Raw genomic sequence first — 25,273 nt, forward strand, 5'->3', positions numbered from 1 at the left:
ATAACAACATAGGGGCAAGAAGCTGGGGGAAGGTCGATTACTGGCAAATTGGCCTACTCTTTGTGACTGTCTGCCCCTGTTCCTGGTTTTGATATGACAGTTTTAGAAGGTGGGTGTTCATCATCTTGAGGAATTTGTGAGGCTACTCCTGCAGTGGGGGCCAGAACCTGAGTGGTCGTCCTGCCCTTTTACCCAGAGTCAGGTTTTTGATGGAAGGCTGCAAAGTAGAATAAAGACCCTTCTTGGTTGGCGTTTGTGTGGGCTGTTGCTCAATTACTATGTTTAGTGGAGCTGCCCCTGGATTTTGGGTGTGATCGTCAAGTTAAGAGCTTGGTCAGACTGGCCTCGACAGCAGAAAGACAGTCAAAAATTGGGGATAATTTGTCATCCAGTAGGTCACTGATTCATTTACTCAAAGGACACCCAAAATGTTCATTCGTGAGTTGTGTGGGTATCGTATCGATCGGATCACTCTTTTCAAGTACCCGGTTAGAAGTTAGCTTTTTTTGCGTTGACTTTTGTTTGGTTGTTCGTTTCCTGCGCTTTATTGATGGTTCTGGATTAGGGGAACAAACTGTAGGGGCCCGATCTTTGGTTGGATCATTATTAGAGACGCCCTGCTATACATCCGGACCTGCCCTACTCACGAGCAAGCCAAGGAACAATTGCAGCAAGCAGGGGGGAATGCAGGACAAGGCACAAATATGCAACGTCAGGAGTCAATGACAAAGAGACAGTGAGGCATTAGCATGAATGAAATGTTAAAACTGAAACCGGAACATCACATAAAGCTCCTCAGGAGATCTAACCGGCTGATTATTTCCTTTTGTAGATCCGCCCCAACTCGGTCAGAAAAATGGGTCCACTGAAATTGCGGCACAGAGCTCCAATCTTCTTCAGCCGACTTGCTTCCTCCTTCTGTCCCCACGCCGTGGGATGTGGACGTGATGGTGTGTGTGGGTGGGCACAAACTCGGCGTCAGGGGAGGAGAAGTCCAAGTAGTTGGTTCTTGGCGTTACTGGTAATCTCTCTGGATTCTAAGTTACTTAAGCTCTCCAATGGACACTATTGTACCAGCAGTAACTAATATTGTTTTACCTAATCTGGCGCCATGTTTGTATCAGTAAATGTCTTTAAAATGTGGAGGAGGGTTAACCTATATTTATGTAAGCCTTTTGTATACACCCCTAGTATTGAGAAGAAAACTTGTCAAAGTTTTCTTCCACTCAGCTACAGAAAACCATGGAAATGGAAGGTGGTGCCAGATAGTTCAATTCTTCTGTCTTAAGGGATGTAGACCCTTTCTGAGGTTAAAAATCAAGTTAACTTCTGCTTCAACCCATTGTGGATCAGATAATTGCTTGACTGACCAGAAACACCACTTCCTCCTCCTCCATCATATCAGTAATATCTCCCTTACTAAATGGAAAGTATAAGTGAACCGTAAATATCCCCTCTATTGTAGTCCGCACCTCCTGCAGGATATATGAGTCCTCATTGACACCCATCTCAGTAAGGTGACTAGTGGTGGGACTGTTATGTCACTGTTAAATTGTTTATGATAGACAGTGAATACAACCACTATCCTTCCACTGACATATTCTGTGAATGTTAATATTGATCAACACTTTGATGGTCGAATCCTAATCTGTCTGCTAATGACAAGTGGATTACTGACACTCCTGGTTCTGGAGTTCCAAGTTAACATTTTTAATCCTGTTAACACACAATGAAAATTTGAATAGTTTCACACTATCTGGCATCATATTATGTCTCAGCTATAACTAAATTGCAAAGCAAAGAAGCTCTGTTGACCTAAAAGTGTGCTTCTCCCTGAAAAGTTCAGGCACCCTTTTCCAGAAATCATATATACCTTTGTCTTTAGTAAATTCAGGGTAGCTTAGAGTCTGTGCAAAGTGTTGCTTCTAAGAGGCCCACTTTGATATATATTGAGAGACAATTGGTCAGTGGTTAGTTTTAACATTCTTGTCAATGACAGTGTGGTTGGTGTCATATTGGTCCGGCACCTATTTATCTTATTAGGGGTAGTGATCTATCTCATGAGCCTTCTGTAGCTTACATAACAGCTTCTTAATATGAAGCTCCTTTCTTAACGTAGGTTGAACAGAGCTGACACTATCTTTTTTGTCAAGTACATGGCTGGAATAAACAACTGGGTTCAAGGTTGTTGCTATTTGTGATTATAGCTGCCTTGCAACTCCCATTGTGGAGTGTGAGCATTCTTTTTGGTGAGTTCTTTCACCTGAGTTCTTGATTTATTATTTTGTTCATACTATCCTGATCCGTTTTTGATAATCATGTGCTTGTCAGTAAGGATGGAACTACATCGTCCCCCCCCCCATTATTAGTCACTATGTTTATGGTGGATGCTTTACAGTATTAATGATAAAAAATAATCTTATTCTGTGTCTTCCTAGTAAAATATTTTGGGGTGGAAAAGGAGAGTACTGTCTTTGCACTTATACCTCATGGCTCTCTGACTGTGAATCGGGCGTTTTAACTGTCTTTAGCCTACATTATTAGCTCAGTCAGTTAATGGTTTGATATGGCTCAATAAGTCAGACCCAACACAATCTTGGTTTTGGCACATACTACAGCTGCCAGTGTGAAAAACAGAAGGCCTTCCTCTCAACTATGATATAAACAGACACAATGAGGCCTATTCACAAAGGCAATTTGGAGCACATAAAGTAGGACTCTTGTAGCACTTCTTCACGTACTCTTAGATGCCTTCAGGGAGCGCCACTTCTTTTCATCGCAACAAGATCGCACACGCAACAGGCTCGGCGCATCATCCTCCCTTGCGGCAATGATTTCAACGCATCGCCGGTTTAGCTTGGAGAAGTTTGTTGCTTTATCCTGCACACTGATCAGCGCATCATCCTCCCTTGCGCCAAGGATTCAACGCATCGCTGGTCACGCGTGAGGAAAATCATCGCTACAGCTCCTTAGCGACATTTTGGTTGCTTTGCTACAGAATCCAGGTATTTTGTGAGTAAAAGGGTCGCAGAGACCACTGCCTTGAACTGAGTAACCCTATGTTTCTAGTATTGTGGATTTTTACTGTTATTGGTCTTGTGTTAAGTCTATATATAAAGATACTTATTTTTAGAACTACTTGTGTGGTGTCCCTTTGTAGTGTTACTCACCGTGTTACTGTGTATGGTCATAAATGCTTCACACACTGCCTCTGAGATAAGCCTAGCTGCTCGTGCTACGTTACCACAGGGTTGAGCTGAGGTTATCAAAGGGTGTAGCCCGCTTACTCTGACTTAGGAAGAAGGGTCCCTACTTGGACAGTGGCCAGCCATTGCCAACTAGAGACCCCCATTTCTAACACCTGGACTATCCCAGGTGTCTAGTTTTCAGAAATGTGTGGGCTTGGTAGGTTTCCCTAGATGGGCACCGAGCCCGGACCAAACATGCAGGGGACCCCCTTGCAATACCAGGTAGTTTTGTCATAGATCATTTTGATGGTTCCACAATACATTTGGGTCCTTCCTTTTGGCAGGCACTAGGCCCACCCATACAAGTGAGGTATCATTTTTATTGGGAGACCTGGGGGAATTCTGGGTGGTAGGAAATTTGTGTCTGCCCAGTGATCTCACAACTTTCCCACACAGAAATGTCAGGAAAATGTGATTTTTTTTAAAGCTAAATTTGAAGTTTGCAGGGGATTCTGGGTAAGAAAATGTTCGGGGATCCACACAAGCCACACCTGCCTGGACACTCCTGGGGGTCTGTTTTCAGAAAAGACTGGGTATGATAGGTTTCTTTAGATGGCTGCCGAGACCAGGACCAAAAATGCAGGGGACTCCCTTGCAAAACCAGTTTGTTTTGTGATAGATCATTTTGATGTCTCCACAATACATTTTTGGCCCTTTCCTGTTGCGGGCACTTGGCCCACCCACACAAGTGAGGTAGCATTTTTATTGGGATACCTGGGGCAACTCTGGATGGTAGGAAATATGTGGCATATTACAATATTCACGTCAACATATAGCGCCATTCAAGGGCCCATCACTTTCATACGCTCACAAGACTGACACAGCAATCACATCAGTTGACGTAGTGTGTGCACTCTTGTTTGGCCAGCAGTGTGTGTTGTGACCAGCAGCAAGTCACCACTCACACACCACCAGCCAAGCACCAGTCCTTCACACTGCCAGCCAAACACCAGCTCACGCACACCCTCAGCCAAACCTCAGTCCACGCACACTGTCACCCAAGCGCCAGTCCACGTACACTGCCATCCAAGTACCAGTCCATGCACACTCTGCCAGCCAAGCACCAGTCCATGCACACAGCCAGTCAAGTGTCACTCCACACCCACCACCAGCCAAAAGTCACTCCACACACACCGCCAGTCAAACACCAGTCCACACAAACCGCCAGCCAAACGCCAGTACACGCACACCGCCAGCCAAACACCAGTCCACACACACAGCGAGCCAAGCACCAGTCCACGCATCAGGCCATCACATTTTTTTTAATAAAAAGAAAACACAAACTAATTGGAATACATACAAAACTATTACTACAACTCAACAGCTCTAACTAAATACATCACACTAATGCCAACCGTGAAATCCGAACAAAAAATGTAAAACGATACGGACCAGTCAGTTTACTTTTAAGCTCACAGTTGCACCCAAAAACTCAGTTGTGTGTGGTAAAATTTAAAACATGTGGCCAACAGCCCAGGATTAGGAGGACAATCAGGACAGCACATATGACGCTCCTTCCACATACATCTTCGGGCACAGACTCTACATTTCTTACTGGGAACGTTTTTTTTTACCTTGGGAGGAATGTGATCAGGAAAGTGACAATCTTTCTATCTAGCCCCATCCTCCACCACTGCTTCTCTAGGAGCTCTTTCCTGTTCCACTACAACAAGGCTGCCTATCCGAGACTGCTGAAACTGAACAAATGTCATCTTTGACTCTGGAGAACAATCCTTGATCACAACAAGAATTGAAAGTTGCTAAATGGAATAAACAGCCAACTTCTTATTCCAAACGTACGCCTTACGAACATCATTGTAAGGTTCCAACCTCTGATCTACTCTATCTACACCACCTCTGTGCTTATTGTAGTCTAAAATGCACACAGGTTTGTGCATTTCTGCAACCTGACCCGACACAGTCATGGATGGAGTACTTTCGTCATGGATGGTAGTCAGCATGTAGACGTCATTCATGTCAGAAGATTTGACAGCTAGAAGTTCATTGCTACGCAAGGCATTGCACTGCCCTTCTCAACTTTTTTACAAACAAGCTCTTTTGGGTAACTTTTACGGTTAGAGCTGATTGTGCCACAAGCAACAGTGTCCACTTTGAACAATTCTCTAAACAAATTCATACTGGGGTAAAAAGTGATCTACGTATAAATGACGACCTTTGCTAAAAAGTCCTCTTCCAAGTTCCCACACAATTTTCTCACTAACTCCAAGAGTGGAGGGACAACTGGTGTCTAGCCTGAAATTATAGCCGTATCCAGTACTCCTCTGACAGCATACACATCTTAATGCCATAGTGTGCCCTCTTGCTAGGAATGTACTGCCCAAAAACCAATTGGCCCTTTAACAGGACCAAAGACTCAGCCACAGCTATTTCTTTCCCTGGAACAGAGATCTCTGAAAATCAGTCTACAAAGCGATCAAGGACAGGCTGAACCTTAAAGAAGGTCACAATCGGGGTGATCTCCTGGCAACACTAAATCATTATCAACAAAGTGTAGCATCCGTAGGAGAAGCAAATACGAGTTACAGCTTATGCTTGCAGGAAACATAGCCTTTGCCATCAGGGAACTAGCAGAACTATATCGAGACAGCAACAGATTCCTTATGAGGCCCATCAAAAAAGTTAAATACAACAACTTCTTCAACTCATCTAGATTTGTGGGAGTCCACTGGGTAGCTGTAGAGTGGGGCACTGTTGTCCCTCAGATACTGTTCAGCATGAAAATGAGTCTGCTCAAAAATGTAATCCAAAAATGGATTGTCCTTGAACTACTGAAATATATTTGTAGGCAAAGTTTTTAGTATTCACTCTACACCAGAGATCTTCAAATATTTTGATGCTGAAACCCCCTTGTCAAACTTTTTTAGGCATAAGGACCCTCTTCTGACAAACATTTCTAGAACCTTCATCAACGACAACTATCAACAACTATAAACGCCCCAAATTCCTACAGCAAATAATTTTTACTGCGGGGAAATATTATTAAACAGGGTTTAGCAAACTAAAGGTCAGTGAGAACGGGGGTGTAATCAAAGGTGTAGCTAAAAATAAAGGGCCTAATTTATGAGGAATTGGCGTATTTATGAAATACGGTGCATTCCTGTCCTTTTCCCTTGAGTTGGCGCACAAATTGCTGCCTGTCACCAACACAGGCAGGATTGTTTTTGTACAGGAAGGGGCACCTTCCTTCACAAAAACAATCCAGAGAGGCGTTTTTCTCTTTCTATGTGAGCTGCATAATGCAGCACAAATGGAAAGAGGAAAAAACAAGGAGAAATGAAAACATCTCTCCTCCTTATGCCTCCACTGGGGAGACATTCGTTTTTGGAGCTGCCCCAGGTTTACGTGATTTTATAAATATGGGGCAGCATCCAAATCCATTAGTGTTGCTTTGGAACCCTACACAAAGGCCATGGAACACCTCCTTGACGCAGACTAAGGCTACGCAGTGACTCACTCCATATTTATGAGGCCATGCAAAGCCATGCAGGGTGACTTTGCAATGCCTCATAGGTGTGGTTGAGAGGCTTGCGCCACCTGAGGGTCAAAAAAAGTGATGCTCTGGCAATGCAAGCCTCTCGTAAATAAGCCCCAAAATATTCTGGGCCATACTTATGAAGGCCTGCCACACTTTTGAACCGCCATTGCGTCACTTTTTGTGACGCTGTGGCGACGTAAATAATGCGCCACGTTGCGCCATATTTACAAAGTGACGCATCTAAGCAGATGTGTCACTTTGTAAAGGCCTGTTCTACATTATACCTGTGTCAGGTATCATGTTTGCAGGGTGGGCGTTCCCCTACAATAAAGGGTCGTAGAAGTGGCGCAGTGAAATTTATGAGATTTCATTGTGACACTTCTAGGACGCTACTGTGTCAATATCTTTCACCTGGCTCACAGCAGGCGTGAGACTGACGCAGGCCCTTTTACATGGGGCTTGCCCCATGTGAAGGGACACCTGGCCTGGCAGTTCGGGCTGGACTGTTCCCATTGGGCGCCGGGTCAAGACTGATTAGCATATGGCTGGGTCCAAACTGGAATGGCATGGTGAGCAAAAATACGATGGATTTAGGCCCAGATCTCTCTACTTGGGTGAATGTATGACATTGTTCTGCATTCTGTCCATCAATTGTTCTTTTTGCATTTGTCACCTCAAGTGGGACGGGTATGCCCAGACGTGGTTCCTGTGCTCTCCATGCCACTGGAGTCAAGCTATCCTGGCTGATGAGGGCTGAAAGCCCGAAACCGGTCCTAGGATGCTTGTTTCCAGTCCAGGGAGGACCTAGCCTGGCAGTTTGGGCTGGACTGTTCCCATTGGGCGCAGGGTCAAGACTGATTTGCATATGGCTGGGTCCAAACTGGAATGGCATGGTGAGCAAAAAAACGATGGATTTAGGCCCAGATCTTTGTACTGGGGTGAATGTATGACATTGTTCTGCATTCTGTCCATCAATTGTTCTTTTTACATTGCTGGAGTGGCGTCTGTATTCAGACACACCCCAGCAATGCGTCACTCTTGCCCCTACAGGTATGTCAGAAATACTGACGTATCTGTAATTCCTTGCGACATGGTGCACAGTACATTAAATGCGGCGCATCCATTGTCACAAGGAGGGCGCAGTGAAAACTGTTTTCATAAATGAGGCCCTCTGTACATTTTTTAGGTCTTTCACCATTAGGTATCTACATAAAAAATAATGGGCAGTGCGAATGAAAAATAAATTCAAAAGTTGTTACTCAGTGGGAAATGCACTGTAGTACATTATGAAACCTCTATTAGTTAATGCACTGCCAAGGTCTGCGTGTAACCAGAGAGCCACAGAATTACATCGTGGTTGGTTCAGTGGAGAATAGTGATGTGTATTTTTAGTACTACAAGGTCACAGCCTGTGACAGAAAGCACTGTGAATATGTAAGTCATTATTTTATACTTCAATTACACACAGTGTAAGATAGAATGCTGCAAAAAGTGCAAATAGTTTTACGATAAAATGGTGCTTCCAAAACATAGATTTCAGTAATACCAGAGTGCATGTAATGCAACCTTTTTTCCATAGCTGTCCCTTCAACACCTCTTTAGGGGTACTAAGGGTTGTGTAAATACAGTTAAAATTTAAAGCAAGCACTTCCGAGCCCAGTTGTTAAAGCTTTGTACTTCCACTCAAAAAACCAAATCTTTGTCATCACAAAGCTTGGAGTGATTTGATCAGTTAAAGCCAGAACTGCTCCCAAACATCCCTTACATGTGCAGAATAACTGATGAGTCACATTTGCATTTCATTCAGGCAAGTAGCTGATAACGATCTAAATAAGCCATCCCAGGAGGCTGCCTTTTTTCAAAAGGAAAGCACACGTTTTGAATTGCAGGGACAAGTGAAGCTGGGTAATGTGCGACCCCCTTGCCAGGACTCCATGGTCCCCCTGGGGTCATGTCCCACAGATTGAAGACCTCTGCTCTACACCGTGCAACACCACTAAAGGCGGGCAACTCTGGCTGCACCATGTTTGGGGAAGCCCAGAGTCAAACACTTCCATTGGGAAGCCTTTCAGCCCCAGGCTGCAATCCTGATGGATCTTGCTGCACTATTGGCACATCAGTGTCTTCCTCTAAAAGCGTCACTTCATCTGCACTGAGTGGCTTCATCAACAGCTGATTCCTCTCGGACAGACAATTCACTGCTAGAATCCTGGCCTTCCTTCTCTACCTCAGTTGCAGAGTCTGTCTCATAATCATGGTCAGAAGAAGACTCAAAAAGCATACAAACGACCTTCTGAGCGGTCATCCTGCGGCTAGCCATAATCCTTACTAATATAAGTAACTTGACAAACAAGTCAACAATACCCAACACTGTAAAAAATAAGTAATAAAAAAGTGTGGCTTTATCAAACTGGAAAGTATAACTACTGGGATATAGTAAAAACTAGAATGAAATGTCAATCAGTACAAAGCACACAAAGACCTATCTACTCTAATACAATACCATACACTTCGCATTAGACAGCAACACTGAGGATCAACTGCACTTACTCTGCACAGACCCAGCAAGCAGTAAGGAAGTCCCACTGGAGGGCAAAAAAAGAAAAAAACATTACACAGAAGGCAGTAAAGAACGTGCACACATCAATGTTACTTTGAAAGACAATCACACAAAAAGTTAACAAAATAAATTATACAAACAGGCAAAGGATACAAATTAGATGAAAAGATTACAAAATTAGTTGCTTATCAACCACAACTCCACAAACTGAAGATCTGCCAAAGCTGCACCCACAAACAGGATTCACCAACAAGACAAAGGAAATGATTGGCTCTACAATAAAAAAAGTAAAGAAGATTAAAACACAAACAAAAATAACAAAATATCAAAAGACACTTATATCCCTTCAAAAAGAGGCATGGCACCACCAGGTGGAAGTAAACTTTACCCCACAAGCTGATCTCCCACCACATACATAACCTTATTCCCAGGTGAGTCAAGTGCTATCACCCACCCTGAAGCTCAAAGCATTCACAAATCTCTATGGGGGCATAATCACACCTCAGCGGGCAGATCGGCCTAAAAATGCCCAATCTGTCCTCAGGGATGGGCAGCATAAAAATAAATATGGGCCTCCAAGGTGTGCGAGCCTTTCCCAAGGGCTCGCTCCCCTACAAAACATACCTCCCTGGTGTTTAATGGGCTTCCGCCCTCACAAAGGGTAGTTCAACCCTTTTTAGGTCGGGGGGCAGAATACAAAAAAAGGCTCCCCAAAAGGGAGTGACTCTTGCCCAGGGGGTCACTTCCCAAACAAGGACCAATCCCTGGTGGTTTATTGGGCTTCCTCACTCCCCAGAGGGCAGATTGGCCTAAAACACCCAATCTGCCCTCTGGCGAGTGTTGAACAACTAAAGAAAATTCTCCCTCAAGGGGAGCGACCCTTACCAAGGGGTATCTCCATGAATGTTAAAATAATCCCAGGTGTTCTAGCAGGCTTCCACCCACCCAGAGGACAGGTCAGCCTTAAAACAGCTAAGCTGCTGTCTAGGGGGTGGAATAACTCAAAAGAATTTTCCCACAAGGTGAGCGACTCTTGCCCAAGGGGTCACTCCCCAAACAAGAAAACAATCCATGGTGGTTTACTAGGCTGCCACTCCCCCATCCCCAGAGGGTAGATTTGCCTAAAAACAGCTGTTCTGCCCTCGGGTGGGGTGGATTAACCAAAACATATTATCCTTGCCCAAACGGTCACTCCCCGTAATTTGTGCGTAAGTAAACATTCCTGGTGGTATAGTGGGTTTCGACCCCCTGGCGGCAAATCAACCAAAAAAAGACAGCCGATTTACCCCCAAGTTGGGTGGGCGAAACACCGATATTAGATTTCCCCAGGGAAGCGACCCTTGCCTAAGGAGTCTCTCCTCTAATAACAGATAAACAAATCCCTGGTGGTCTAGGGTTTGGATTCCTGCTCCACGATGGCAGCCCCACCCGTGATCGTGGAGCAGAAATCCACTTCAAACAGGCACGGGGAACGAAAAACTCTTTCCATTCCTCCTGTGTCTGTTTTACGAAAAAACACACACCTCCTGTAGAAGGACTTACCAAACAGATGTCCTCTCTCTAGATGCGCTGGAAGCAAATGCCTTCCGGCTCATCCCCGGCTGCAATTGATGACGACGTGCCGTGAGCGCGCTGATTTCATCGGATTGCCAATGGGAGGTTGGAGTGGCAGACGAAGCGTTTCTGCTGCCATTACTGGTGGGGGGGGGCTGAAAGGGGTGGCCCACGGGGTGCGCGCCAGTGCTTCCCCCGTGGGTGGGTGCCAGGACAAAACAGGTCCGTGCTCAGAACAGCAGAGCTACAGCCGAGGATGTAACCTTTCCGTCCGTGGCACCAGAGGGGATAAGCTCTATAAATGCCACCATGCCATAATAAACTGTGTCATAGAGTGGTAGCGCTTGTACCACATACCTACCATAATACAGGTCTGTAAGCACTGTATGGTCTGCTCTTCAAGATGGTCTGCAATAACGTTGAGCAGCATCCATTAATTATGCATGTTTCCACACATTGCGATATGGTGTTCTTTCAATGCGCTGCCAAAGCACTTTGTGCAAACTTGATTCAATTTTGAGCAACAGTTTTGGAGGCGCCTCCCAGTTTAGGCGATTATCACACATAGTTGTGGGACCAGCCTCGCATGTCACAATAATATGGTAATGTGTACATAACAATCAGAATAGCTCACTCACGCTAGTGTCCAACCATTAATGTCCTTAAGGTTTGAGCACTTACAAGTTCCAAAAATTAGCACATGTCTTAGTGCTCAATGTCAGAGTCGAAGTCTGCAGAAGACCACCTAATTGACACTTTCTTGATGTTTGGGCAATGAACTCATCAGTCTTCCGTGAGTGGTTGGGCTGAATCAGGAACCACGCCCTGGACCGCGCAGCATTCAATATACACTCTGCGACTGCATTAGGAGAGGTGGAAACAATAACGAGAGTGCAGTCTAAGGCAGGGCCAACCAGACCCCAAATCAAGAATCCTGTAACACAGAAAACGTAAGAAACAAAAGGGCCCATAAAATGAGCATGATGCTAAACCAGAGGACACACAATAAACCGCTGTTCACATCAATGCGTTTCCTAAATCTCAGTTCCAGTGCAAACATGTCCTTCAGGTACAATGAAGCCAGAACTTGCTCCTGGCAATTGCACCATGAATCTTACCACAAGGAGCCATACTCTTCGTGTGTTATGCACCTAAATTCAGGTCCCTAGAGCCGCTGGTCATGGCCATGACATTATCAGTAGAACTGGAGTTGACTAGCACACAAAGTGTACAAATAGAAAAAAGGGAGGAAAGACAAAGTGAAAATCCTCACAGCAGTTTAGAGCAATAAAATTAGTTACTCTAGATTGTCAGTCGTAGTTGGGATAACCCGTTTGGCAAGAACAGCACTTGGGGGCATACTAGATAAAATGAATATGAGATACTGCAATATGTTTCTGAGAACTAGCCCCATTATTAAAAGGATCTAATATGATGAAGAATCATGTTTATCTTCAACAAAAGTTTAATTCATATGCCGACAGTAAGTGTAGCATACTAAATAGAATTAAAAAAGAGGCTATGCTAGGACACACATTATTTTATCAGCAAGTCAATGAGTTATTTATTTATTTATTATTTATTTTGAAGGTTTTTTATAGTGCGAACAAGACTCTTGCGAGTATCAGAGCGCTTTACAGGATGGAAAGAGGCAAAGTATAGTGTACATAGACAACAGACAATAAGACAAAATCAACAATGAATAGATATAGAGTTCAAGTGAATTTAGCCATGAAGATAGCTTTCACTTCTCTTTTGAAGGATGAAGTGGAAGGGTTTCACTGGGCAAAGCGTTCCATATCTTAGGAGCCATACCCGAGAAGGAACGGTTATAAGTTTTTTTCTTGGCAAAACGTTGAGGTTGCAGGAGAAGGGTTTTGGCACTCCTAGAGGCTCTGTTGCCCGCAGAGAGAACCAGTTTCTGTGCTAGGTATTGTGGGGTTTTGTGGTAGAGGGCCTTGTGCGTCATGCAGGCAATTTTTAGGTGAATTCTGGCTTCAAATGGAAGCCAGTTAATCGCTCTCAAGTCAGGGGAGATGTGAGCGTTTCTTTTTGAACCTGTGATGAGTCTCGCAGCTGAGTTGATCGTGGCTCTTAACGGTGCTGTTGAGGATCTTGGGAGGCCGCATAGGGTAACTGCTCCATATTCCACTCGGGGAATTACTAGGGCTTGAACTGCTTGTTTGAAATCGTGTGCAGGCAGAACGGGTTTCAGTTTTCTTAGGGTCTTTAGTTGGAAGTTAGCTCCTGTAGTTGCGGTGCTAATGTGTTTCTGCATCTTTAAGTTGCTGTCTAGCGTTATCCCCAGAGATTTCGCTGAGTCGACTATGAGCGTGTGACTGTTTAGAGCTGTTAGGTGCTTCATCCAGTCCAGGATAGTGTGGGTTTTGTTAGGGGGGCGATTAAAAGGAATTCCGTTTTGAGAGAATTAAGTTTCAGATGGTTTTCTGCCAGCCATGTTTGGGTTTTTTGAAGTGTGGTGTTGAGCGATTTGATGTCCTCTAGTGAGTGTATCTTGATGTATATTTGTGTGTCGTCTGCGTACATGTGGAAGTGTATCTTGGTGAGGCTTAGAAGATCTGTGAGAGGTTCCATGAAGAGGTTGAACAAGGTGGGTGAGAGAGAGGAGCCTTGAGGTACTCCTAATGTGACTGGCATAGGGTTGGACAGGGATTGGTTGACCTTGAATCTTTGGGATCTATTTTGGAGGAAGGAGGTGAACCAGTTCAGTACATTTCCAGATATCCCCATTCTGTGTTTTAGGAGGTCAAGAAGGTTGTCGTGTTTGACGGTGTCAAAAGCTGATGACAGGTCGAGTAGGATTAGTAGACAAGCTTCATTTTGGTCTAGGATTTTGATTGCGTCGTCTACAACATGAGCCATGGCTGATTCGGTGCTGTGACCTGCTCTGAAGCCTGATTGAAATTGGTTCAGCAAGTTGTATCGATCAATGTGACTGTTCAGCTGTACGTTAACACATTTTTCCAGGAGTTTGGCTAACATAGGTATATTAGAAATCGGACGATAGTTGTTGGGGTCCGAGGGGTCAGCTGTGGTTTTCTTAAGGATAGGTGAGACCTGCCCAGTTTTCAGGATGTCAGGGATGGAGCCTTGAAGGAGGGAAGTGTTAATGATCTTAGTCCAGCTGGGTAGTAGGAGAGGGATGAAATCTTTTAGGTAGTTCGCAGGGAGCGGGTCCGTGAAGTGATTGGAGGGCTTCAGAGTGTTGAGTGTTTTTTAATATGGAGTCTTCAGAGTAAATGTCAAAATGGAACCAATTTGAATTGTTTTTTAGTTTAAATAATGGGCGGATATTAGCTAAAGCACCATCCAGGGGGATTGAGGGGCTCTTAGTCAAATCTGATAGGGATCTAAGGTCCTTGAGTAAGTCCGATTTAATGGATACTGTCTTGGAGGCGAAGAAGGAAGCAAACTCCTCACAATTGGGTAGAGAGAGTGGGCTGGCGTTGAGTGCATTAGGTAGGCTTTTAGTTTGGGTTTTGATAATGTCGAATAGCTTTTTGGGGCGGTTCTTGGCAAGGTCTAATTGAGACCTGAAGAAATCGGTTTTTGATTTTTTGATCTTTCTAAAATAGGCGTTTCTGGCTGTTCTCAGAGTTTGGAGGAGGTCCGTTGAGGGAGTATCTCTCCATCGGCGTTCAATTAATCTAAGCGAGCGTCTGTCATCATTTAGCCTCCCATCGTACCATGGTTTAGAATCTTTTGAGGAGGTTCTTTTCAGTTGTAATGGGGCCATTTTGTCAAGCAGGGTGTTCATGGAGTGAAAGTAGTGATTTGTCAGCCCCTGTACATCATTCATGTCTTCCGGGGGACGGAGAGGGTTTGCGTTATCTAAGGATGAGAGGTCAGATCTGATGTTTTTCAGGTTTCTCTTCCAAATCTTAGATCTTAGGGGTTGTGTCGGGAGTCGTTTAAAAGATTCAAGGATTTGGAAAGAAATGATATGATGGTCAGACCAGTCTCATGGGATTATCGAGTCTAGCTGTGTGGAATCCGCTTTGGAGATAATTAGGTCGAGCGTTGCCCCCTTGTCGTGTGTAGGGCTGTTGCAAATTTGAGTGCGATTGAGGTCTGTGAGGAAGGCTTTGAGACTGTTAACCGCAGGGTCGTTCTGGTCATCCCAGTGAAGGTTAAAGTCCCCTAAGAAAATTTGTTTAACCTGTTGATTGTCATTAGAGGCTAATATGTCCATGAAGTGTTCTATAAAGTTGAGGTTATCTCCCGGAGGATGGTAGAAGGTGTGGAGAGAACAGATTTGTTTGTTGGCGATGTTTAAGCATAGGTATTCGCAGGATGGTGTAGCAGGGGCAAAGAAATTGGTCACAGTTATGTTGGTCTGGTGTATGCAGGCTATCCCACCGCCTGGCCTGTCAGTTCTGTCGAGTCTGGAGATGTCATAGTTAGGAGGTAACAAGATGTCCAGTATGGGAGTAGAAGTTTCATTTAGCCATGTTTCTGTCAAGATCAAAATGTCAGGTTCGTTCGTGATGAGTAAGTCGGCAATATCAGCTGCGTGTCTGGAGGCGGACCTGCAGTTGAGGAGTATACATCTTAGACGTGGCTGGGTGCTTACAGTGGTAGGTTCAACTGTGATGGGGATTCTAGTGAGGTTATTTTCAACAATACCTCTGGAATTGAGTCTCGGGGCTCTGTGTGTGCTGATCGGAATGGAATGAATTTGGGAGTCGGATTGCGGGCTAACTGGAGGTCCCGTGTCGAGAGAAGGGTAAGCTAGATCGTAGGATTGGAGGAGGGCCATTATGTCTAAGTCAGATAGAGGGTTTAACCCCCTGACCGGGCGGGATGAGGCATTAGGGAGTGGGACTGTGATCCAGCGTGGAGATCCATGAGTTTGGTAGTTTGTAGGGTGATGTTGGATGTGGTAGAAGGTCTTAGGGTGTGGGGACGGGCTGTATTTTTGTTTAGTACAAGCGGACTTAGGTTGGTGTAGGATAAGGTTTTGAAGGGCTCCTATGTCTGATATGACTTGTTGAAGGGTTGATAATATCAGGTCAAGTCTCGTATCAGGCAAGATGGATTCGTTAATGGATGGGGGGACCAAGGGAGTGAACGGTGAGGTAGTTTCATTAGATATGGCTGTGTCAAGAGCCGTGGGAATATGTGTAGGGTTTATGTGTCCAGGGGAGGAGCTGTAAGAAGAAGTGGAGCAGGGGGGGGGGGGGGTGAGATATGGAGAGCCAGGTGTGAGGTTCAGGTGGTGTAGGGGGTGTGGGGGGGGGGGGGGAGTCCTTCCTGGGGTCTAAGTGAGTGATAATGGGGCTGATAGGCTGATGAGATGCACCGGGAGAAGAGGAGAGGGGGGAGGGTGCTATAAGGAGTGCGGTGGGAGTGGGTAGTGGGGTGTCAGTGCTGGGGTCCGAGGGGGTAATGTTGGGGTTGTTGCAATGAAGGGAGGTGTTGGGCGTAGCGGTGAGGGGGGCAGGGGGTGCGAAAGTGCAGGGTGTGGGGGGATGGGGAGTGAATTGGCGATGTTAAGAAGTGGGGTGGTGGTAAGGTGGTAATTGTCGTTGGGTGGGTTGTCTTCGGGGTCTGAAGATAGAGTTGTGGTGGGAAGGGTCATCTGGGAGTTCTGATTTATTTCAGACGAAGGATGAGAATTGTAAGGGACCAGGTGAGGTGAGGGGGGGGAGGGGAGAGCAAGAGTGACTCTATCCTTAATGAGCGGAAAGATATGATCGATCAGATTAAGGTTGCGGTTGGAGGACTGGATTAGGATGATGCCATTATGATAGATAGTGACAGTGGCAGCAGCGTTAAAGAATAAAGAGGGAAGGATAGATAGGGTGATACCGTGAGCTGTTTTCTTTAAGTTAGTAACCTTAAAAAGAGCGATAAAGACTTTTCTCCATTGAGCTCTCCTTTTCGTGTAGAATATGATATCGTTCTTAATGAGCCCCTTGTTCATACAGAAGTAGGGGTCAGAGATAGGGGTTTCTGGGTGGGATTTTAATAGGTTATGTTTAAAATGGTGTTTAAAGATTTTAAATACATCATGTTTGAAATTTTGTAGAACAAGGGAAATGGATTGTCTGAAATAAGAATCTTAGTTGGTTTAATGACTCTTCATGTAAACATATGATTCCATATATGCTAACAAATGAATTAGTGCAGGCACTGAGTTGGAGATGCATGGGCCAGGTAATCATAAAGGGGCAGCAATATTGTATAGAATATGGATTTCGGGTAACCCTGCTTTGAGTTTACTGTCTGAGCAATCTCAACTGATCTTTAGTAATTCTGTTTTTTCTAGGTTCAGAATGTGGCATTGCATAGTCAACAACTGGGAGCACTTTCATGCTCGCAGAAAAGTCCACCCAGAATCTGTACAACAGCTGTAAGCCACAAGCCAACTGTAACTAGTCCCAAAGTCACCCAATCAGATATTTCAGTTGAGATAAACAGGAAAAGTCCTTGCCAAGAATCTCGCTCTACAACTGTCACTCATACATCAAGTTTGCATCAAATAATGCCAACAGGTTGGTTGAAACCTCTTTTATAATATAAAAGAATATTTAACTTTATAATGAAATTAATTGCATTTCATATTTTCATGTTTTTTTCATTTATAACAGTGCCATTGCTGAAGATTTAAATGTTCTAGAACTTGATGACACATAAACATGCAGATATATATTTCACAAACTTAAATTATTGGTTTGCCATGTTTGTGCTGCAGAGTTACCCTTTTTAGAATTAGCAGTCCAGCATGCATAACCATTTTGTTAATCTCACTTTTAAATGGCATGCAGTATTTGATGAAAACCTAGTATTACATTATTAATCTACAACTCAAAATAGGCTCCTTGTAAAGGTGTTCAAAATATTGAAAGTTGCACAGAAGATACTGCTTATTTAGTCTGTCCCTAAGTAAAGAAGAAATTAAAATATGTTCTGTTTTTATATGAGCTACCTTTCAATTCTTTTTCCTTTGTGTTGTATTTCTTTATTGCGTATTTAAACAATTTGACACAGAAAACGAAATAGGGTTGTAAATACGTTGTTCTGGGTTACATTCACATAATCGGTACAAACGTGATATGCCACCGTGAATTTGACACATTGATCCTACAAATACCAATCCTCCACTGCAAACTTTAAATGGGGGGACGATAGGGGAAAAGAAGGGTGTGGGGGGACAAGGGAGGGGGAAGTATGTATCTGCCTGCACATTTCCGCTTTCTTGCTGCCTCCCCTACTGGGATGGATGAAAAATACCACGCTACCTCAGCTCGCGCTCTGCTTCGCCTTGTCCCCCCAGGATGCTTGGAAATTGTTATGTGTTAACTCGTTAGTGCCTCGTTTTCTATTGAAGGGGCAAACCGAAGAGCAAGTTCAGGGGATGGGTGGGGGGGGGAGGGGTAGGGGGGGGAAGACGCTGATAGGACCAGGGAGCACTGCGGAAATACGAGGTCTATGATGGTTTGGTAGCGTGTCAGTCTAACCCTATGGCCAGGTAGCAGCAGTGGTGTGATTGTGCATGAGTGGGTGTGCCAGAGGGGGGAGGGGTATGGGGAAGATGGAAGGGGGGAACAGCACCTGATAACAGTAATGGTAATAATGGTAGGGAACATAATAGTAGTAATAGTAACAGTGAGAATGATAGTAATGCTGAGAATAAGGCTGAGAATACCGAAGCAGATCTAAAGAAGGAGAAATAGAGAAGTGAATGAATGAAAGTGAATAGAAGATAGGAGCGGGAAGAGGGTTGGTCAAAGAGTGACATTGAGGGAAGTGGTGACGGTTTCTAGAACAGCTTTGATGCCCTATGCATTCAATCACCAGAGCCCGCTGCAGCCACATCTGCATCCACGTCCAGCGCCTCAATACACAGGAAGGTTGTCCAAAAATCTAGAAAGATGTCTGATTGGTCCTGTAAGTTGTATATGACTCTCTCATGGGAAGTCGTTTGAATCATAGCTGTCAGCCAGGACGCTTGTGTTGGGGGGGGGGGGGTTCACAGTACACCATTGGCGCAATACGCAGAGTTTGGCCATAGCCAAAGCTGTATGAAAGAAGCAGTGTTGTGGTCTTAGACCGCTGCAATTCATCCAGAAGAACCTCAGGGGGCGAAAGCGGTAGCAGAGTGGCATGGTGGCACTCAGGGTCCGTCCCACATACTCCCAAAAGGCCTGCACTGAGGGGCACTCACAGATGATATGTGCTATGTCGCATCAGGAGTTGGGACATCTCCAGCAGTTGGCATGGGGGAGAAGACCCGCTCTGTGCAAGTTCGTGGGCGTTCAGTACCAGTCCTGTAAAATTTAAAAAGGCAGAATTTCATCCGTGCCTCTCTTGCGCGCTTGTCCAGGGCTTCTAAGATATCCACCCATTCGTCATCTTCATATGTGATCGCCAACCGTTCCTGCCATCTGGCACGTACCATCTGTGCCAAGGGAGTCGAGAAGCGGTGCGACAATAGCACCCCATAGAGACCGGACATTACCTTTGTACCTCCCCCAGGTGAGGAGGAATGACAGCACCAGAGATCAGGACAGGTGCCACGGAGGGCCTCAAGCACTGCCTCAGGCAGTGTTGTAGCTGGATGTATCTCCAGGACTGTGTTGTAGGAAGACTGTACTCCTCTCTGAGTTGTGCCAGCGGTTTCAAAGAACCGTTGCAGATAAGCTGATCAATTGTATGGATACCCGCTGCCTTCCACACCTACCACCTCAAGCCCTTCCCCATACGTATAGCGTCATTCCCCCATAGTGGAGCCTTCTCATGCGGACGGGGATGAGCCCCCAGTAATTTATGGGGGTGTGGCAGATATGATCTGATGTGTAGTACCACTGTTCCTGGGCTCCGTCTTATATAGGGCAGATATTCCTACCTCGGCTGATAGTAGGTGGCATCCAAAGAAACCCATTGTGGCGGGTCCGGGAAGTCTGGTAGGAAGCACACCATCTGGGAGAGATGTAAATCCAGTGCATAGAGTTCTACTGATGGAAGGCCAAGTCCCCGTGGGTGGGGTGAGCTTGTAACTTGGATGCGTCTATGTGCAGCTTTGAGGAGCCCCCACACAACTTATATTGGAGTCTATCTGCCTCAAGGGTGTGAGGGGCACCTGTATCAGCAGCATCCCCAGGGTATAGTTGAAGCGCGGTAGCGTTACCATGCCGACTGCCTGCACTCTGCCCCACAGCAAAAGTCCCAATGCCTTGCACTTCTCAAAGTCTTGCTGCATCTGGGTAATTGCTGGTTGAGGTTGTCCTGATTCATGCCTGCTACGCCTTTATTGACAAGAACTCCCAGATACTTAAGGCACGATTGTTGCCATCGGAAGGGGAACCGATGTATGGCCGCTTTCGTTGTCCCGTCCGAGAGGGGAAGAGCTTCACTTTTGCCCCAGTTGATCTTATACCCGGAAAGGGAGGAGAAGTCGTCAATAACCTGAGTATAGACGGCAGTGAGCTGGGCAGATACGTGAGGGTTAACAAGATATCATCTGCATATAAATACAGTTTGGAGTCACCCATTGGAAGTGAAACTCCAGTGATGGCGGCCGAAATACGCATGGTGGCGGCCAGTGGCTCCATAGCCAGGAGAAAGACGAGTGGCAAAAGGGGGCATCCCTGGCGCATCCATCTACGTATTGGAAGGGGTCAGATAGGAATCCGCCACAGTTCACTTTTGCCGTGGGGTTTCCATAGAGGAGGCACACTTTAACTATAAATTGAGCCCCAAGGCCATAGTGTTCCATCACTCGGAAGAGGTATTCCCACTCGATCCAGTCAAAAGCCTCCTCCGCATCTAGGGAAAGGGAGATAGAGTCCCCATGGAGGCCGTTGGTCACCCACAGTGCGTGGGCGAGAGTACGCAAGTGGTTCCTAGAGGACCAGCCCAGTACGAAACCCACCTGTGAGGCGTGTACCATGGATACCGTGACTTTGCGGAGGCGTGCGGCCAAGATACTTCCCAGTATCTTTATATCCCGGTTTAACAGCGAGATAGGCCAATAGCTTCCAAACTCCAGGGAGTCCTTCCTGGGTTTGAGTAAAACGGCTATGACAGCATTATTGGAGATTAGGCCCAGTGAGGCAGACCGTTCTGCTTCACCAAACGCTGTCTGCAGCGCAGTGACCACCTCTTCAACTGCCCAGCGGTAAAACTCCGCCGGGAAGACATCCTCGCCAGGGACTTTGTAATAGGGTAGCTTCGCTATCGCTGAGGCTAATTCCTCTTTGCTGATCTCCCCCTCTAATAGCTCCCTTCCTTTGTCCGAGAGACAGGGAAGATGCACCTCCTGCAGAAATGAGGCTAATCTGTCTGCCTCTATCCGAGGGCGTGGGGTTTACAGGGTTTTATAAAAGGAGGCAAATGTGTTCATTATGTCCTGGGGTCAGGTAAGTGTATCACTCGTCGTTTATCTGATGGCCGGTATAGCCATGGACGCCTCACCTTGGCGGAGTTGTGCTGCCAAGAGCCTCCCTGCTTTTCCCCCATGCTCATAGTGCCTCCCCTTCATTCTCTGCAAAGCATATTCCGCTTTGGTAGTAAAAAGGCTATTTAAAGCCATCTTTGTCTGCTCCAGGGACTTGCGATGTTGTGGTATGGGACGTAGAGAGTAAAGGCAAGTATACTTCCTGATGTCCGCTTCCAGCGCTCTTTGCTGGTCTTTATTTTGCTTGTTGGCTTAAGCCGCATTCCTCATGAGTCTGCCACGTATGCTGGCCTTTGCTGCCACCCATAGGGTTTGGCTGGAGTTGGCTGAGCTCTGGTTGTCTGTTAGAAACTCAGTAACGTGTGTCTGTAAGAGGGATTTACCAGTGAGGGCACGGTAGTGCTGGATATTCATTCACCAGGGCTTAAATCCAGGACTGGACAGTCCTAGTTCCAGTGAGAGGAGGACAGGAGAGTGGGCTGAGAGGGCCGTCTCCAGAATTTGGGATTCTTGGGTAAACTGTTCTACCCTGTGGGAGGGGAGAAAGTAATCCAGGCGGAAGAGCGTGCCATGTACCTGAGAGGCAAAGGTGTATTCTGTATCTGTAGGGTGTCTCAAGCGCCAGTGATCTACCATGACGTTATCTTGTATCACGTCCTCCTGCAACACCCTGCCGGCTGCGTTGCCCCTCTCCAGCGGTTCAGTCCTGTCTAGAATCGGGTCCCTCGCTAGATTCAAATCCCCGTCTATGAGGAACTGGGAGGGGCCTATGTCTGACAGAACTCTATTTAACTGCAAGGAGACCGATTTTTTTCACCCCTGTTGGAGTGTAGACTGACCCCCACACATATGTGGTGATCACCTATCTTAAGCTTTGCGAAAGCATAGCGTCCGTCAGTGTCCGTCCAGGTCTTTGTCACTGTCGCCGGAAGGAATTTTTGGAGGAGAATTGCTACCCTGCACTTGCGGGTTTTTGCCCTTTGCCCTAAGAACCTTAGTCTGCACACTACTATGTATCACCTTCCCTACCCAGTCTCGTCGCAGCTTGTCTGATTCTACTGCATCTAGGTGCGTCTCCTGCAATAAAGCCACGTCTGCGCGTTTAGATTGCAGGTGTGCCAAGATATTTTTCTGCTTTATGTAGTTCGTGAGACCGTGAACATTTCATGTGACCGCTCATAATGCTTGGTGCAGCGAGTGCAGATTAGGGAGGCCTGTGCTGTGCAATAAGTCGTTAGCCCTGCGGGGAATGGGTGCAATGTGTGTATGAAGCTGAGTGAGAGTGTGGGGGGGGAGCTTCTGTCTTCCCGAGGGATTACAAACCTGGCTGTGTAGAATTACAGGCAGGGGTGTGTTTTAAAGAGAAGGGGGAAAAAAAGACCCGATAGTAGGGACTCAAGGAAGAAAGGATGGAAGAAAGAGAGGGGAGAAGTGAAGAGAGAGAAAAGGGAGAGGGAAAGAGGGGGGAGTTGGGGACCCTCTGGCACTTCCTTGATGGTGTGGATCTGGTAGTCGATAAGGCTGCCGACGGGGGATAATGGGTCCTGTGAAGCAGAGAGTGCTGCAAGGGCGTCCCAGTCAGCGGGGGAGGTGCAGTGGAGGGGTTCTAGGTTAACGCAATGAAGGTGTGCCGTATCCAATTGAAATGTGTCGTAAGGGGGAGAGGGACAGAAGTGGGAGGGTAGGGAAAGAATAGGCGGTCACTGGAAGTTCGGAATTACTTTCTCGGCCCTTCGCGCACCCTGAGCGCTAACCTGTCTACCGCGGGTCTATACTCAGGGAAGCGCGGCTCCGAGGGAGTCTTTCTTAGCGTTGTGGGCCACTGCCATGAGGAATATCACAATTGTATATGGACGAGGGGCTAGAAAAAGGAAAGCATGCGATGGGCGGCCTAGGATGGGGGATGAGGATGTGCGACACCCTACTCATGGGAAGACGCTACGTGGCTCCTGTATGTGGCATCGCAGCATGTAGGGGCTCGCCATCCACACAAAACCCTACCAGGCATGAAGACGTATACTGAGATGTATGATGATGTGCGTCTATGCCAAGTGTGTGGGACCGCTGTCCCTATCTATGTGCAAAGGAGGAGGGAGGCGAAGCGGGCGCAATCGGCCCGGGGCGGAGGTGAACACAGGCATATGTAAATTTAAGCGCCACTACTAAACAACGCTATTATACAAACGGTGAAATAATCATTTGTTTTGGTGCAGTACAAAGAAACATCTATAAACTTCCATGACTTAGGTATACAGTGTGAGTGAGTGAGGTGGAATAGTGTAACCCTCCAAGGCCTAAGACACCCCACAATACAGTACAGTGTATAGGATACTCACTGCACCGTCAGCTGCATACCCAACTGTAGTAGTGGTCATCAACCTGGGCCCTCCACACCCCTTATCAGGGTCAGTTCTTGGTTTCAAAGGTGAACAAGATTTGTCCCTCTGTGGTTCCTGGGCAAAAGTGGCCGCAGCATGAAGCGTGGAAGCTCTGTCCTCGTGTGGGCGTGCCATTCTGTCCTGGTCCCTGCCACGTTGCCATAGTCCTCCATAGTTCCATCTCCTGCTCTCCGTTGACTGAGATGGGCCAGGCGGTTGGGAAAGTTCTAAGTCGCCAGTGTGTGTGTCCATGTCCTGACATGTTACATTGTCCAGAAACAGGCGGGGGTCCTCTGGATCGTAGAAATCCCCAGAGTTGCCATCCTTGGTGATGTGGAATCTCGCCGGTTCGAAGAGGCCATATTTAATGTTCAGCTGTCGGACCTGGGGACTGAAAGATAGGAAGGTATTGCGTCACTCATTTGTTTCTTTGGAGAAGTCGGCGGCCATCTGGATGCTGTAGCTGTCCTGGGTGAACGATCCTTGGGCACGCGCTGCTGCTAGGATTTGCCTTGTCTGTTCGTGGCGTAGAAAACAGGCATTAAGCGGCCGTGGGTGTACGTTAGAGTCCTTGCAGAGCGGTCCTATGCGGTGGGCCTGTTGAACCTCCAGGGGTGGATCAAAGGTGGCTCCAATAAGCTTTAGGAGGGGGTCCATCAAAAACGCAGCAGCATTATGGCCCTGAGCAGATTCCGAAAATCCAAAGAAGCGGACGTTATCCCTGTGGCTGCGCTCCTCCAAGTCGACAAGCTTGCTGCGGAAGAAGAGGATTTCTTGATCCCTGTCCTGCGTTGTGTTCAGTCGGTCCTCCACCGCCTTCAGCCTCTGGTCCAGTGCCTCCGCACGGATGTGGAACCCAGCCAGGTCCGCCTCGATTGATTTGGCTTCATCCGCCAGTTTAGAAATATTAGAGTCCATCCCCTCCAGCCTGCGACTGACTGAGGATATCTCTTGAAGAATGTGGTCCATAGTTACTACTGCTGCCAGGGTCACTGGGGGGCTGGGGAGCTGCTCGCTGGGAGGTCATCAGCTTTTGCGGCCATGGTGCGCGGTTGTTGTTTTAGCGCCTCCGTGAAAAAAAGCTGCCTAGAGGTCTTGCTTCCTGGTTTTTGCCGTGATCATTCGTGCCACAATACTGTGTATGCCATCACCAACCTAAGGGGGGGGGACGAGGCAGTGAGGGGGCACCCACCCCCATCCACTGTGATATTCAGGTGCTCCTGCCGGATATAAGGAGCTTCGGTGCACCCTCTGAATTCTCGTGGTTGAGAGAGGTCTGTAACCCTCCACTAGTGTAACGCTGTTGGTGGTATATATCCCTGGCCGGTGGGTGTGATGGGCCCAAACGCTCAGCTTGGCATGTGCAGGCAGCTCAGAGATTCCCAATACACCAGGGGTGAGGGGTTAGGCAGGGTGGGGCCGCTGTGCAGTAAGGGAAGCAAGTAGCAAGGTGTGGAGCCTAGGTGCAGACTCAAGCAACACCGGGTCCCCTGAGAAGCCTCTGGCTCTCACCTTCCTGCCGCCATGACTCCGTTCCCTCTTGTGTGGCACACCCTTCCCAGTTCAAGTGTGCTCCTGCACCCCTGGGAAGCAGGCTTTCACTGGCCGTGCGCT

General features: G+C 46.7%; 1 protein-coding gene across 2 annotated transcripts in view; it reads left to right on the forward strand.

The window, feature by feature from the left end:
- The window catches only part of PHC3 (polyhomeotic homolog 3), a 590,730-nt gene that overhangs the window by 156,902 nt on the left and 408,555 nt on the right, over positions 1 to 25,273 (forward strand). Inside the window, exons 7-8 of one of the 2 annotated variants that reach the window (XM_085635115.1) lie at positions 833 to 1,021; positions 17,151 to 17,376. In XM_085635115.1, coding sequence (XP_085491241.1) covers positions 833 to 1,021; positions 17,151 to 17,376 — 415 coding nt within the window. The remainder of the gene's footprint in view (positions 1 to 832; positions 1,022 to 17,150; positions 17,377 to 25,273) is intronic. The other variant, XM_085635116.1, reaches the window with a different exon arrangement.

This window comes from Triturus cristatus, chromosome 11 (genome assembly GCF_964204655.1).
Source record: "Triturus cristatus chromosome 11, aTriCri1.1, whole genome shotgun sequence".
In the NCBI taxonomy this organism is placed as follows: domain Eukaryota; kingdom Metazoa; phylum Chordata; class Amphibia; order Caudata; family Salamandridae; genus Triturus; species Triturus cristatus.